Source organism: Cynara cardunculus, assembly GCF_001531365.2.
Source record: "Cynara cardunculus var. scolymus isolate 2C chromosome LG 6, CcrdV1, whole genome shotgun sequence".
Taxonomy (NCBI): Eukaryota; Viridiplantae; Streptophyta; class Magnoliopsida; order Asterales; family Asteraceae; genus Cynara; species Cynara cardunculus.
The window spans coordinates 6,451,679-6,469,449 of NC_037533.1; the positions used below are offsets into that span (position 1 = coordinate 6,451,679).

At 34.5% G+C, this 17,771-nt stretch overlaps 1 protein-coding gene across 1 annotated transcript; it reads left to right on the forward strand.

Moving 5' to 3' along the window:
- The first annotated feature begins 3,303 nt into the window (after nt 1-3,303).
- Nucleotides 3,304-17,432, forward strand: LOC112514452 (A-kinase anchor protein 17B). The gene is made up of 5 exons (XM_025120933.1): nt 3,304-3,841; nt 10,333-10,474; nt 13,478-13,637; nt 15,901-16,098; nt 17,052-17,432. Exons 1-5 carry the CDS (start codon nt 3,331-3,333, stop codon nt 17,055-17,057), a joined length of 1,017 nt encoding a protein of 338 aa, XP_024976701.1. The 5' UTR covers nt 3,304-3,330; the 3' UTR covers nt 17,058-17,432.
- Nucleotides 17,433-17,771: the final 339 nt, after the last annotated feature.

Below are 17,771 nucleotides of genomic sequence, written 5' to 3' on the forward strand. Positions count from 1 at the left end.
TAGTAGTCTTTTGACAATATTTAGTCGGTATTAATCCTTCTTGAATACAGTTTTTATCCGCTCCACTATCAATCATAGCCACAAATTGCTTTTTATAAGTATTACCAATTAAAAGATTAACATTTGTATACCATTTATGTGATTCAAATCCTTCTAATGTTTGTAAAAACTCATCATTTTTATCATATGATGTAGATGACGAATCATTATTTATTATATTATTATTTTCTAATTGAGTAACTYTGGATTTTAGATCAGAAATTTCTAATTTAAGATTCTTAATTTCTTGATCATAATCAGATTTAATTGGTTGTTGTAATTTTCTTTCCTTTAACATCTGATTAACAGTTTTCATTGAATATGGTTCATTAATGATTTTCTCTTTTTTCTTTTCTTCTCCTAATTGATCTATTATTTGAGATCTTAATTCTGGATCTTTGATTAATTTTAAAGCAGATAAAACATCACTATTTATCATGTTGATAGTAAGATTATCATCAAATTGTGATTGAATTATATAAACTTCATCTTCAATTTTATTTTCTGAACATTCACCTATATTTTTACAGGCACAATTATCTTCTTCAGAAGAACTTTCTGTTGAGAAGTTATCAATTTCTTCTATAGAAGATTCATAATCATATTCAGATTCATTCGAAGAACTAGTTGATTCTATTACTGCAACCTTCTTATCTTTTTCTTTATCAGATTTCTTAACAGATTTACATTTATTAGCATAGTGACCTTTTTTACCACATTTATAACATGTAGGTGATTTCTTTTTAGTTAATTTTCTAGTTGATTTTCTTTTATTCCTATATTGTTTTTGATTTTCAGATAAGGGTTTTTTAATTCCTTTTTTAAATTTTTTCTTATATCTAGAAGTTTTWACTCCTTCTATTCCAAATTGATCACAGAATTGACCTAATTGTTGTCTTTCATTTAATCTTTGCTTTTTAATTTGTTGATTTAATTTAAGTTCATTACATAAGGCTAAACCTTCTTGTATGCATTTACCTATTAGACTACCATAAGAATGTCTATCATAAGGAATTTGAGAATCATTACCTCTAAGAGTTTTTCTAACTCTTTCAGCAAATAAATGAGGAAGTCCATCTATAAATTTCTGTTTCCAATAATTAGAATTACAATCTTTAAGTTCCATTACTCTACTCAAAAAAGTATCTTTATACCATCTAAATGATGTTAACGTTTTACATTGTAAACCATTCAATAAGGTACGAATATTTTCAGAATTATCAGTCCATCTTCCTGTAAAATGTTCAATTATATTAATTAACAAAGTATAAACAGCATTAGAAACAGGTTGATCGTTTATTATTTTAGAAGCATTAATAATATTAAATTGATCCTTTTCAGATAAATAATTATCCCACCAGCCCTTAAGTTGGCCAGTAAAACCTGCTATTATCATATGAGCAATATTAATATCATTATTTCCTGCATTTTTAGCAATAGTRCTRTACATAACCATTCTATGTGTCATATTATARATTTGTCTTTCTGTAAGACCATCAATATTCCATTCATAAATATTTTTACCATGATAATTAGTATTAGGTAATTCTTCTAACTCTTCATGTAAAACATCTTGAGGAGTTGGTCTAGGATAATAATACCTWCCCATTTGAGGTTTAGTAGCATATTTTTCAATCTTATTAATTTGATCTTCTAAATCCGATAATTCTTCATCAGAATTTTCATTATCTAAAGTATTAATATTTAATTTTGATATCTTTGATTCAATATTTGTTAATACTTCTTCTAATTTAGATGTATCTTTTAATTTATAATTCTTTATTTCAGGTGGTGGTTGAATTGTAGCCATAATCTTATCCTGTTTAGATACAGCTTCTATTTGTTTTCTTTTATTAAGAATTTCATTRATATTATCAATCTTATCATGTAAAGATTGTATTTTCTCTCCTAATATGATTGAATATATTCCTTGAAAATTCTGTTGTTGAATTAATTTATTAATGTGATCAACAGTAGTAGACATATGAGGACTTTCAATTAATTTTTGATARGCTGAAAAATGAATTGTTTGATTATCTTTTGAAATAACAAAAGATTGTTGAGGGGGAAAWACAGATTTTTGTATATTTCCATTTACAAGAGTATATTCTCTTTCAATAGTATTTAAATAATCTTGAAGATAAGTATAACAAAACCATGGAACAAAATATATAATTTTATTAAAATGACTCGCTTGATTATAAAATTCATTTTGGAAAGATATTAATTCATCTTTTGAAAAGGTTTCAAAAAACCATTCTCTAAATGGTTTCCATTTTTCTTGATTAAATTCTTGACTGATATGCAGTCTTGCAGGAGAACCTTTAGAAAAATCAATTACATCATCCATCATATATATCATACTATCCATCATAACTCAAAATTCATTTCTGAGGCAGTAGGATCCTCATCTGTTTCAACAATATTATTRTTAATTTTTAAATGTTCTATTTTTTTATTAATTTGAGATGTTGAAGCTATTTGAGAGGTTGAAGCTCTAGCTGGAGTTTCAATATGATATTCTATAGGTGATATAAAAGACCTAGTCGAAGTAGATCTAGATAATGATTTTTCCATTAARWTTTTAGAATTCTTTTCAAATTCTATTTCAATATTACCATCTGGTGTTTGTATTATATTAGTTATTTTATTAGTAGTTTGTGGTTTTGGAGGAACAATGTCTTCTAAAACCCAATGCTTAGGGAAATCAATTTCATCCCATTTTATAGCTCTTCTAGTTGTAATTTTAGAAGTATCTAAATTACTTTCTATTAAAATAGTTTCATTATTCATTTTTTGCCATCTTTTACATCTAGGATTCAATGTAACTAATGGTCTATAATATACTCTATAACATACTGGACCATGTAACTAATGGTCAATGTAAATTAGGATACAYATTAAAATAAACTGGACCATGAGCCAAGCTAGTTTGTATAATTCCCATTAAAGATTGTTTCCAATTTCTATTACGAGCGTCTCTTAAGACTGCTAAAAATGATTCATTTAAACCTTGTAAAGTTAAAGGTTTAAAAGCAACTTGAATTAAACCTATATTTTTATTTAATATCAATATATTTTTATGATATTTTTAAATTTATATTTTATTTAAAAATAAAAATATCATATATTTTTAAAATCATATAAAATAATACTACAACAACGACTTAAATAAATAATAAATAATAAAATAAAATATTATAATCAAAATTCCCTCCTCCCCCTTCAAGTAAGTCTAATTGGTGTGGTGTCGTTGCTTTCGTTTGCGTTTCACAGAAGCCAAAGCTGACAATGAGCAGCCATCCGTCTCTCGATTCCCTCCTCCCCCTTCAAACCCTAGAACTAGACACCGGTCTCTCCCTCGTCCCTCGTTTCAACCTCAACCTCACCGTCTTCCGCTCCGACGCCTCTGTCAAACCACTCGACGAATGGCAACTCAAGCGCTCCTTAATCGATTTCCTCAAAGCTACTTTCTCCCTCATTGTTCCCGAAGACGACCTCCACGTTCGTAAGTTTAAAGACATCAAGAAACGAAAGCGTGAGGACCCTGTTGCTCGCGGTAAGCTTTTCGTTCGTGAATTAAGCTTTTTATCCAACTCTTCGTCGAGTAAAATCGGTCGTGAAGAACAGGAAAAGAAGGTTGTTGAGTGGAAGAAAATGGTTGTTGCTAAGATGGATGGGATTGAGTTGAGTCTTGTTGGGGTTAGGTTTAAGTTGAGTGTTGAGATTCCGCAGTCGGATGATTTTGAAGCGATGAGGAAAGACTGGGAGGACATTTCTGCATTTGGTGGCGGAGATAGAGGTTCACATTACTGCCAACTCTCTATTTTTATCAGCTTTCTATGTTCCTTTCATTGCTAACTCTGTTCTTAACTTAAAAATTTAACAAAATGTGAATACCCATAGTCTCTCTCTCTCTCTCTCTCTCTCTCTCTCATTTGTAACTCGGATGAATCCTTCTTTAGGTTCAAAATACGAAAAGACGTACATGTTTATGCCTTTCAGTGGTCTTGCAATGGAGGGCTGTATGTTATAGACTCAAAATGTAATTGTACTTAACATTGGAAGATTGGGAATTTGTCTTATATCTCACGTGGCTTGTAGGCATTAGGGTGTTTATTATGTTCTTTTTATTTTTCATCATGGTTATTGTAATAGCTAATGGTAAATACGATTGTAAAGGAGATCTTGTTGCACTATGAATCTTTGTCTGTATGAGGGTTGGTGAGGGATTTTGTATGTAGCATTTCTTTAGCTTTTGCAAAGAGGCTGCTGTTGACTCGGACCTCAAGTTGCAGACCTTCCCATGATTTATTCGTATCTCCTACAATCCCCCCCCCCCCCTATATTCTAATATTCTTCATCAACTTGAATGACCAAGTAGCATAATATAGATAAGTCTAATAATAACGCACTCTAGTGGATTTGGTTGGTTNGTAGCATTTCTTTAGCTTTTGCAAAGAGGCTGCTGTTGACTCGGACCTCAAGTTGCAGACCTTCCCATGATTTATTCGTATCTCCTACAATCCCCTTACACCCCTATATTCTAATATTCTTCATCAACTTGAATGACCAAGTAGCATAATATAGATAAGTCTAATAATAACGCACTCTAGTGGATTTGGTTGGTTAATTTGCTTTTAGGTAGAGGTTTTTAGATCATTAAGGCTAGGTTGTCAGGTTCTTTTAAAGTTAATAACTAACCATCCAAATAAACAAATAGATAAGGTCACATCTTTTTCATCGATGCCAAAAACCTTCATTTTGATATGACTTGTGCGAATTAGTGTTATTTAAGGCGCTAGGTCATCTAGGTGAAATGATCTCCACAGAGCCTATGGACGAGGTGCAACATGTCATTGGATGAGGTGCAACATGTCTTACAAAAAGTTCATACATACACAACACACTTGTATACACATATAATGTTTAGAAGGGGAGTAGACATGCACACTTATAGTATCTAGTTTATTAAATCATTAAAAGCGTAAATAACATTAACACAAAACATTAATAAGAGTAAATAACATTAACACAAAACATTACTAAAGTAAATGACATCAAGACAAAACAGTAATAAGAGTAAATAACATTAACACATACGATTTGACATGAACAACACATAAAGAATCAATGATGTTCAACTAAATAACCATATTGTAACTTAACAAAATAGTAGAATCAGTTAACCACTAACATTAGTTGTCCATTGGTTTTTAATTTACACTAGATTAACAACATAAAGTTATAAGTTAAACTTACAAGTCTGTGAAAACATGCAACAAACTTAAAGAAGAAAGTTGAAGGTTCTTGCAAATAAGAAAGTAAAATTACAGTTAAATTATGATATAATTATGAATATAGCTAGGTACGGGTTGGTCTGATGTCTAATATACATATTATTTAATTAAGGACGTAAAAATCATATTAAATCCATGGTATAGAATGATATCAGGTTAGGATAGGTTCAAATGGCCTTAACCCAATTCCAACCCAATACCGATAGCTTGCAGATTTTACAACTCGATTAGGTATCGTGCGACTTCAGGTTAGGTCGGGTTGGTCGGGTTAGTGGCGTCTTTGTTCACCCCTAATTCAGTTAATACCTACTAGAGTATCATTAGTCAAAAGTAACAACACATTAGCTATTGATATTTGATTAATCTCAAGCTATGGATGAGAGATGAAATGATGAGCAATCATAAGTTAACATACATGGAGGCCTATGTGAAATCAATAAATATTTTTAATGCGACTTCAATATTTTCTTCTCTTTTTCTGTAGTATCTTAGTCGAAAAAATTGCTTAACAGGCTGGGTTACATGTAAACAAAAATGCCCCTAGACTACTTTTTGCTTCTTATAAATGGCCCAAAAAGATGACTTGTGCTTGCTTACAAATCCCTACTTTCTGAACCTTAGAAGCAGAAGCACATGTCTCTATTAGATTCACTTATGCAAGGAGGAAGAAGCAAAAGGAAATGATTGAGAAGGGGAATACAAAAATTTGGGAATAATACATCTGTTGGATTTGTTAGCTAAAGGGTACTTTGGTATTTTCTTTTACTTTAGTCATTACACATTATAAGTAACATGTTGTGGCATGTTGAAAGTTTGTTTCACAATTGTAAGGGAGAGACTAACCTCTCGAAAAGGTAAACGTCTTTTTTTTGGTTATCAATCATTCAACTCACCTCCTTCCATTGAAATCTTCCATAGTTTTTTGGGTTCTTGTTTTGGTGCATAGCAATTCGTACTAGAGTACCTTATCCTGAGCAACTATGGCACTCAATCGGTAGCGCAGAGAGTGGAGTCAGTAGAACGTGAGCTTGTCAGAGTAAGGACTACATTAGATTTGTAACAAGCATCATGACAATAGTTTAGTGATCAAGTAACCTTAATCATCCAACGATTATCGGAGATGACAGTGAAAAACATTCAACTCCATTCATCAATACGAGATGAGGTACGTGCTACTCTGTTGGAACCAAAATTTTCTTTTGCTGGTCCTCCCCATAACGATAGTCCACCTAGTTTGGGAAATCATTCAGGGGGTGCGGTGACCTCAGAGGCTGTATTTAATTGGATTTAGAAAGTTGGATAAGCTATTGTTTGATGGCAACAATTCCGACGGCTGAATTATAAGGGCAGAAAGATATTTCATTCAAGATTTTTTTACGAATAATGACTAGCCCTAACATAAGTTGGTTCTGTTCAGGACTTTCAAAGGAGAGCTTTATCGAGCTCTCTGCTTCCTTAAATTAAATGAGATAGCCTTGGGTCACTTCTTAATGAGTTTAAAGTGAAAATCCCGACTGACTGATGTTAGGGTTTTGGGCATCTACAATTTGGAGTAGGCCATGTCATTGGCCACAAGGGGAGGGGGTTCGCCAAGGGGTTTTACTGGATCTCCAAGGAGTCGAAATCTTTGAGGATTTTCTTTCTATAGCATTGGGAAAAGCAAATATCATCCTTTGATCATATAAGGGACTGTTCAAGGGACTGTACCTCCACAGATGCTATGGAAAATGATAGTTTTTCACTCTCCACTGCTAGTTTGGAGTAGCCTAATCTGTAACAAAGCACCAGACAATATTAAATTGCTAGAGAAGTTAGGGGTGGTGACGACGAGTTGGAAAACATTGGTAATGAAATTTCTTGTGGATGGGAAGTCTATCTCTGGGGACCTTCGTTGGACCAAACAAGGTAACTTGGAAAAATATGATATGAACTTTTATTGAAGAAAAGGGCGGTTACCTGTTAGTTGAATCAAGTGTTAAAACAAACCCCAAAATAGGGATAAAATTGTCACTCTTGATTTTTTGCAAGACTTACTTGGGTCTACCAATCGGTTTTTGAGTGGCCAGGTGGATTCCCCCCCCCCCCCCCCCCCCCAAGGGAAAGAGAGCACGCCATTAACTTGAGGGACGGGGCTGAACTGGTTAGTGTACAACCCCATCGATACTCGCACGCTCAGAAGACTTATCCAATATATGCTAGAGGCAAACATCATCTAACACTCGTTTCTCTAGTTGCGTGTTACTAAGAAGAAAGAGAGTTCGTGGAGGTTTTGGGTAGATTATAGAGCTCTCAACGAAGTTACTTTCTGGATAAGTACCTGATAGGCCGATACTGGTGATAGGTGAATTGTAAGATGAGCTACATGGATCCAAAGTTCTCTCCAAATTAGACCCAAATCATTCGGGTTTTGAAATCTTTGGTATTCGTTTTTTAATCCTTCAATTGTGTCTTCGTTCTTGAATCTTGACTATTTTTTGGTTTTGTCTCCATTTTCGGGGATATGTTCTAACTCCTCATCGGTGGTGTTTTGGAGTTTGTGAATGTCCTTTGTTCTTCGTCCGATTCATCATCTTCGATTTCCACAAGATTGTTCTCCAATGATTCTTTGTCTTGAATTCTTACGTTGTTATCGTAGTAGTCCTTCAAACACACACATCTCCATCGATTCTTTTGAAGGATGTGGCATTTGATCGTTTATGATCCTGCCACTCAAAGAAACTGTCGATTCCGAAACTTCCGTATTAGCTGGGACCATTAGTAAATCCTGAGCCATAGCGGCCATGATAGTGAATTGTGTTTGGTGTTTCCTCCACCATCACAAAAGGGAAAATTGCATCAAAATGGAACCAACTTTCACCTAATTCCTATTTTGGGGAACCAACTTTCAAAATCGTCATTTTGGGGAGCCAACTTGCACCTGATTCCTATTTTGGGGAACCAACTTTCAAAATCGTTATTTTGGGGAACCAACTTGCACCTGATTCCTATTTTGGGGAACCGACTTTCAAAATCGTTATTTTGGGGAACCAACTTGCACCTGATTCCTATTTTGGGGAACCAACTTGCAAAATCGTCATTGTAGGGAAGCAACTTGCACCTGATTCCTATTTTGGGGAACCAACTTGCAAAATAATCATAGAAAAATAATTAAAATTCGTTTTTTTCCAAAAAATAATACAATAAAATCTATTTTTCATTTCAAATCTCGTTTTTTTTAATTTAGATATCAAATTGAACATTTTAAATATTTATTTTTTATTGAATTTATAAAAAAAAATTCTATTAAATTGATTTTTTTGCATTAGTAAAAAACAATTTTTATTGTAGTAATTTGGATTTTTTTTAAATGTTCAATTAGATGTCTGAATTAAAAAAAACGAGATTTGAAATGAAAAATAGATTTTATTGCATTAATTTTTGGGAAAAAAAAAATGAATTTTAGTTATTTTTTTATAATTATTTTGCAAGTTGGTTCCCCAAAATAGGATTCAGGTGCAAGTTGGTTCACCAAAATGATGATTTTGAAAGTTGGTTCTCCAAAATAGGAATCAGATGCAAGTTGGTTCCCCAAAATAGGAATCAAGTGCAAGTTGGTTTCCCAAAATAACGATTTTGAAAGTTGGTTCCCCAAAATAGGAATTAGGTGAAAGTTGGTTCCATTTTGGTGCAATTTTCCCATCACAAAATATCAAATTTAAGTTTCAGAATGCAGTGGCAGAGTGAAGCAACTGACTTCTGACCCTGTTCGTGCAGACTATTCAGGACAGCCACTGAGCCTGCATCATACAGAGGGGCAGTGGCAGAGGCCGTAGGGGGAGCTCAGTCGTTGAAGATGGATAGGGGGAGCCTGGATCATAACGAATGATATGACTAATGAGGCGATATAAAATTTTTTAGAATTAAAGGTGGGCTCTGGCCCTTATGTGCCTCCGCTGGTGGTCATAGTCGCAAAGTTTATGGTTCTAATAAATACTAAATGAGCCCTAGTTTTTGCATGGAGAAGCAACCCTTGTGCAAGCCGTAAATCTAGATCAAACTCATCAATTAATCATCAGATCGACATGAATGGACCCTAAGCTACTCATGTTTTACCCTTATCATTTAGAACCCTACATGGAAGATGTGCTTCGCATTTGAAGAAAAAAAAATTTCTTGGTTGTGGCTGTGACTGAATCCTAACAAATATTCGATTAATCTCTTTTGTTGTTGTTGGATTGTTGCTGCTGCTGTATTTGATTATGCTAGATAGAAGTGAAGCTTCAGAGTAACAAACAATACATTTTTACAATAAATGCACTTAGTAGAATGTAACCATGGTATTGCCAGATGGCTAAAAGCCGCAATATAATTTTTTCCATCTGGGAACATAATATTTTTTATTTTAAGACATGAGATCTAGACTCAGACAAGTACAGCCTAGATAGAACATTCTGTAGATATTAACCGTTTGTGTGTGTATGCATATATTTAATAAAGAGTCGACTAAATATACATTGTATGCACGAAACATAATTTTTTTACAAACATATCCAGGGTTCATTCTTTAATCATAAATGCTAGACTAAAGCAAATTATAGATTTCTCAAATTTTCATGACATCCAGTTGAAGAATGCTAGAGTTCTAGCAGTTAAAAAAGTATGCATCTTTGAATGCCAAGTCAGCTGCCCTATAAAGTCATTCTATTTATGGTATTAGCAACATATTTTCATTCCACTTCATCAAAAACAGCAGTTGTGATTTGAGTGGTCTGGGTTTTGAGTCTGAGTGATCTACTGGTTATATATTAGTATCTTTATCATGTGCTTGTACCTTGTAACTTGTAGTTGGAATGACATTTTATTTCATTATGTTTTTAATTCATAGATGTGCTTGTTTTATGCAGTGTTTTGTTTATGTTATATATATAGGTTAATCCTAAATGTCTTGTCATGAAAATTGATTACCATTTTGAAGTTCCATTTCTGTGGACATTCATGTTCTTACTATGAACAGGCTATTCAAGGGGTAGAAAACGGGAACCTGACACAATTGTGCTAAGAGGTGTTCCATCACGTTGGTTTGCTGAGACAAGAGTTTCTTCCAAGCCTTCAATGTTGGTCACTCATACAATTTTTTCTGCATTAGGAAAGATAAGGTATGTCTCTGTGGTTGGGTTCTCTTACGTTTGTTGATCTTGTTTTACATGTTTCATCGAAGTTCTTGCCATTATAGTATGGTAGATACAATAAATGCAAAGTAATGAAATTTGGTATGTACATTCATCAAGCGACTTGGTCATTGATTTAATGATGCTTGTAACTTGTAAGTATACTACCAAGATATGAATGCTAAGCTTGCCACAATTTGTGTGCCGCATTGTAGTACAAATTGTTAGAGGGAACAAATATTGAACCAGTCTTTGTGCTTAAATCCCTTAATGCTGCTTATAGTGGTACATTGGTACACATGACCAGGATACAATTGAGCATTCTTACAAAGTAACACTGTTACAAATTGAAAGAAGTAAGATCTCTTTTGAGGTTTCTTATCCAGCAAGTTTGTGGTCATTGCTGTCCAAGGAACATCCACAAGAAAGTAACCTAGGTGGGTATCCATAGCAGTCTAGATACAAACTTCTTCCTATAAACTCGTGCTGAAAGAACAGCGTAGAGTCCTACTACAATCTTCTACATCCTATCACATTGAGGTAATTAACTAATCCAATGCTTGTGCACATAATTAATATCAATCCCAGGTAATAGCCCCTTCATGAACTTTAGGGTGGATTGCAGTCAGAACACAAAAAGATCTTACTAATCATGATTGAATTCACAAAGGAAAATCAAAATGATGGAAGGCATTAAAGAGAAACTAGATTTCTTGAAATTTTTGTATGATGAAATCAAAGAAGTGATCTTGTCCGCTTTATACCTAACGAGTTCCCAAATTTACTTTCACAATCTTTTGACAACAATGGCAGTTTCTTATTAACATTGAGAAATATCATGATAAAAATACATGTAATTAGATCACTTTTGACTATGAGGACAACCTTGTCATTGACTTATGATGGTATTTATTTACGAGCCTCCTTAACAAAGTTATGAACATATTAAGATCCGTTGGTTGGGGTGAATAGAAAATCAATGCATTTCAGATGGCCTTCAAACACATAATGAGATACAATTGTGATTCCCAGGTGACAACTAAACATCTTTGCAACTTGACTTGACTATGATAGAATGAACAGGTAATAGCATTAAATTTCTAGGATAAGTGAAGTTACCATTTTCACTGCTTGGTAGAAGCCAGTGATGATAACTGACAAGATGGCATCTGCTTGTGAAATGGAAGGCATGTACTGTACCCTGTGTCTAAAAAAGAATTGTAACATCAATTCACTTTACCAGCAATTTCATTTAGAAGTCAGGAAGCAAGTGCAACCACAAATAGCAGAGACTGAGAGTTGATGACGTGTGAACGTGTGTTGTCAATCCAATTGAATCCTAAAGTTGGGTATAAGAAAGCGGATTGCTAGAAAGAAGTAGAGGCTTGCCTTGATGAAGAAAATTTGTTATACTCCAGGTTTGTTTACTCCCATTGATTGGTGAAAGGGAAGAGAAGAAATATAGACATTGGCTATTGCGGAGCAAGAAAATAAAGAAGACATACATGATTCAAAAATAAATATAAACATTGTCAATAGCAGATAGATAAAAAGGAAATAAGACATAAAATAAGTAGAAACAGCGAAACCAGAATTTAATATGAGAGAGGAGGTATAAGAAAAGGTGCACTAATTAGGAGAAAATGGAGGTAAGAGAGGCGCACTAATTAGGGGAAATTGATTTTTTAAATCGTACTGAATTATGCTCAATCTCATGGCTCAATCTCATGGAGATTGTAACAATTTCAGCTTTGGATTATTTCTTCTTTTAGAACTTCTAGATAAAAATGGCTTATATACAGTGTCACAGCTAGAAAGGTGTCTTGTCCCTAGATTTCAGTCTGAATGGTTCACTTCACGTTGAAAAATGGGACTTGCAATAAAACTTTCTACATGTTTCTATGTATAAGTAGAAACAGCGAAACCAGAATTTGATGTGAGAGAGGAACTATAAGAAAGGATGCATTAACTAGGGGAAAATGGATGTAAGAGTGAGTGCATTGAGACTGACTAGGGAAGTAGATTTTTTGAGTTGTACTGGACTAGACCCCCATCTCATGGAGATTGCAACAATTTCAACTTTGGATGTCCCATTTCAAGTGTGCTGTTTCCTTCTCTTGAGAGCTTCAAGATGAAAATGATTTGTATACCCTGATGGCCACAGCTAGAAAAGTATCTTGTGCCTAGATTTTGGCCTGCATGGTTTACTTCAAGTTGAAAATTGGGACTTACATTAAACACTTTCTACTCGTTATATCCATGAATCCATCAAAAAGTTTAATTGATACAAAGATAGTCAAGACATGACTAATAGTCAAACACTCTACAAATATATAAGGGTTGTCAACGTGATAGTCTGTGCATGGCATGGCAATACTGCAGGCCCATACGCACCGTGGCACATGGTGGTGTTGTGATGTAGTGTGCAATATTTGCATTTTTTAATGAAAGGATGTGAATTGTTTGTTCCTGTTTCTATGGGTCTTATGGTTTTGTATTCTCTTGCAAAGTTTACACCTTGAGAGTAGGTATTGCAAAATCTAGATAAAAGTTTGGGTTACGGTTTTGTCTTCTTTCTCGTATTGTATCACAATACTTCTCTGCTTCACTATATGGATTCTGATTAATTTCTGACCCTCCATTCTTTTATAATAAATTGTGTTGAAGTGCATTTATTTTATTACTTTTATAAGGTTTGTTTGTTTCCACATAGTAGATTTTTAGAATTAAGGAAAATTCTTAATTTCAAGTTTTATTAGTAGTAAAGCACCACATAACAGTTGGTGGGTCATATGAAGAAAGTGCATGGCAATAAGCATGCTTTTGTCACGTACAACATGAATGATGGCATCCTAACGTAGTTCTCTAAGTTCCAAGGAAATAAAAGGAAAAAGACTGGTACCACTTTAAGGCTAAAACAAGAAAGCATAATTCAGTGACTTCTTTTGTAGGGTGAAGATATGCTTTTAACTGATCGTTACTTCTGAATAGGAATCTTGATGTCTCTGAAGATGATGGTAGGGGGAAAGATGCAGATGAAGAAGATGAAGACATAGTTCCTGGCCTTCAATGTAAGATTGCGGTTCGATTTGAGGACCATAGGGAGTTTTCTAAGGCGTTGAAGGTGTTGTGTGGGAGGTCATTACAAAAGGTAGACATGCATTTCCAATTTATTTTTTTGATTAGTAGACATTGTTTTTTAACGGTTATCCTGCCTCTAACTAGTTTTTGGACGGCATATTTGCTATATGATTATGTGGTATTACATTTCCTCCAGGAAGAAAAAAAGGATCAAAACCGGAAGACTCGTATTTGAACATATAGACGACTCCAATTTTGACTGGCACTTGTTAGCAACAGTGAAACCTTGAGCAAAAGATACGAGTGCCCTGTATGTATGTTGTAAAACGGAATTGCCACATTGAGCCTGAAATTAAGAATGCATCCATACCTTGTAAAAATGTTAACTTTTACGTAAAGAACACTTTTTGGCATATGATTTCACCAGAAATTAGTTTGTAGTAATGCTCGACTTGTTTTGGAATGTATATTTACCAACTTCATCCTCGTATGGAATATGGTAATGAGATGGATATTGCAGATTCTGTTATAAATACCAAACATTTGAATTATGTTCCGTGCTACGTCACACTCAAATAGATGACATTTTCTTCCACTAGGAATCGATGACCTGCTATCTGGGCAATACCTACAGCTTTCTAAAGCAACATTAGAAGAAATAAAGCAATTACGAACTATGTAGCACTATTAATGCTGTCAAAATCGCGATATATCGCCGATATATCGGCGATATATCGGATATCGCTCGGAAAAAAAAAATCGGTCATGAAAAATCGGCCAAAATATCGCCAACGATATTATCGGCGATATTTGGCGATATTTTGAGCGATATTTTAGTGAAAAATCGGTCCGATATTCCGATTTTTACAAGGGTTAAAATTTGGGCTTTTTTTTATTCCATGGGCCTTATTTTTTGGGCTGCTTAGTAAATTAGGTCTAAATCTAAATCTAAACTTAGTTCAGACTTCTTCTCTCGGTCTCTCTAAACTTAGTAAATTAGGTCTAAACTTAATTCTATATATATATATAATATATAGAATTATATTATATATATATAATTCTAAGAAATATTATGTTAACCGATATTTCCGATATATCACCGATATATCACCGATATAACCGATATATCGAATATCGGTCCTGACCGATATTTCGTATTCTGACCGATATAACAGCATAGAGCACTAATAATTTTAACATCAGAAGATTAGAATAAGTGAAGATTGTGAGATTGGAAAATCTGACTCCAGGACAAGCATCAAGTGTTATCTATAGCAGGCACCTTGAAATGGCTTGAATCTAGAGATAGATAAAGCTATTATATGAACTGCTTATTTTTATCATAGCTTAGTCTCACAAGGTCTCAGGTTCGGGGATAAAACATGGTCTGAGTTAAAGAAAGAAAATAATCTTTTGGGTGCAATAAGAACTAAAATGTACTACCAGAACTATGCTGGCTTATGAAAATCGCCTCAATTCTGATATTTGCCTGAATTATTGAGTCTGTTGTTATGAACCACACAGGATCTATCAAACTCTAAAAAGGGAACTGTAATTATCAAAGAATCTGATGGAATTCATCTATGAGACTAAATGATTATTGGCTATTTGAGAGATCAGTGCTCTCCCGAGAAACATGAAACAAATTTCTGGTTCCCTCTACTTTCTCACCACCACTTCTATTTGTACTACTCACCCCAATTCATTTCAGAAATTACCCAATTACCCCTGCTGACAGACTACTCCTATATTCACTAAATGCCCCGTCTATCTCCTAGAATATATATATATATAACGTAATAAATGGACTTGGGCCGGTCTGTAGGTGGATGCATGACATTTGTTTTGGCGGTTTGAATTTGGCAGGCTTAGGTTTGACTTGATTAACATTTTGGTCCAACTCTAATCCTGTAAATTCAATAACATTAGCATATCCAAATAATTAGGAATATCAAATATATCATGCATCCATGGGTGTCAAAAACCGTTGCAAGCAAAATGCATCACCTATGCTATACTCTCCACAATCCCAAAACAAATGTCCACAATGAAAAGGCGCACAATTTTAGGATTGTGTAATTATTGCACTTCTTAACCAGCCAAATGACAATTTTGTTCTTAACGGTAGAGGGAGAGGAATTTCTCCATCTCATAATTAATGGTGGAATTGGAAATTAGTCACTTAAATAAAAAGGTGGACATTTGATTTGTGGACAAACTATAATAGAAAGGTGGACGCTTTTTTTGGGACGCAGGGAGTAATTCACATACTTGATATGTTGTGCATTTCTTTCATGTCACTGCTATGTTAATTTTGTTTGTTTGGATTACAGCAAGGTTCACGTTTAAAGGCTGATTATGAGGTGACTTGGGACAAGGATGACCTATTTAGAAATGCTAGAAGTCAAACTGAAGAAAATAGTAGATTGATGCCGAAAGTTGCAGCTGGTAATTATAAAAGTGAAGCTGCTAGATATCAGTCACATGTACCCCGTTTTTCGGAGAACAACGCACGCTCAAAGAGATTCAAGGTTTGAAGCTAAATACTGTATAACTAGAATCTCTCAAATATGGGTTTGATTTAAACATGTTTCTGGAATCCAAGCATGCTCTATAGCAGTAACTATACGTCCTATTTTCTCCAATGGGGTAGCGAGCATATGGTGTTTTGTGCCAGTTGCCACCGCTTAATAGTTCCGTCGTAGTCGGAAGTTTTTTACTGTCTTTAACAGTACCACCATAACTTTTTGTTGTGTGCTACCATATTTTAAGAAAACTACAAAGGGGGAGAGGAAACCGACCTGAATCCCAATTGATTTTACGAAATCAAGAACTTACGCTAACCTTTCTGCTCGACCTCGGTGCAGCATTCGTACCTGCTGAACGTGCGCTCACTCACAAGTTCAGTGGTTATGGATCCATCTCGATCCAAGTTGCAATATATCAAAATGAAGCTCTCATATAGGACTGTATAGACCCACAAACAACTTTCCAATTAGAGCTTGTACTCGACTTTGTTTCTGGGTCCGAAATGGGCATAAAACACATTATAAACCCATTTTTAATCCAAATTTGGGACATAATCTGCCACCGTTTTGAAAAATTTTATGCTTCCCCTAGTTATTTGGGTGCATGGTTTTTGAGGTGAAGGATTGTGTGAAAAGGGAAGTTATAGTGAGAAGCCTTGATCACTTTTAATCTCATGCCCACCCATGAATTGCAATTTAGAAAGGGAATTGATCCGGTGCATCTTGGTGCACCTCATTAGTGTTGACATTCAATTAGGATTGATCCAAGGGCGGAGATCTCTTCTTACACTTCTCACCATAACTTTTTTCCTCACCGGAACCCAACCCAGGTTTTTGATTCTTTGTTGTTCTTGGGAATGCATTGCATACATCCTATTACCATTGTGTGAGATATACTAGGTTTGTTGAAACGGACAAAATTAAAATTCCCTACTAATCTGCTATTTGAAATGCAGGAGTGATTAAATTATGCAAAGAAGGTTGAAAATGCATAATGAAGTTGAATGACTGACTGATTTCGAATATTCATATGGGATGTGTGATCAGTGACGCAATGAAGTTTGTTCTCGGTAGCTTTGAGCAAATGCATTCGGACATTCTTTTCCGTAACAGGACTTGATTAAGGACATGTTTTTCTTGAAGGTAGATGATTACTTGCACTGGCGGATATGTTTTATAAAGWTTTAGCAAATTGACACATACCTTAACATGGTAAGTGATGCAGAGTTGCTGGTGGTTCTTGGTGTTTTGTTGTTTCTAAAGAAGCATGTTACTTGTAATATGATTTGTAAATTATATGCCCATTTAATTTTCAGCTCAACTCTACTTTTGAATAAGCTATAATGTTTGGTTTGGTTTTATGGATTCGAAAAACCACTTCCACTTGTGCATATGGATTGGAAAGGAGGCCCTGGGTTCAAATCTTTAATTCGGCATCAACAATGCAATTGGAAATATATTTTCCCATTCTTTGAATACCAAATTCTACTTGCATTATTTACACCCCTCAACCGAACTGCCTTTTGAGTCAGGTAGGGGAAGTGATGATCCTTGCAACTGGTGCTGCACGAACTGCCTTTTGATTCAGGTAGGGGAAGTGATGATCCTTGCAACTGGTGGTGCAACAAAACGGGTTAAACAAAAGCATCAAACAGAACATCTAATTAAAAATAATA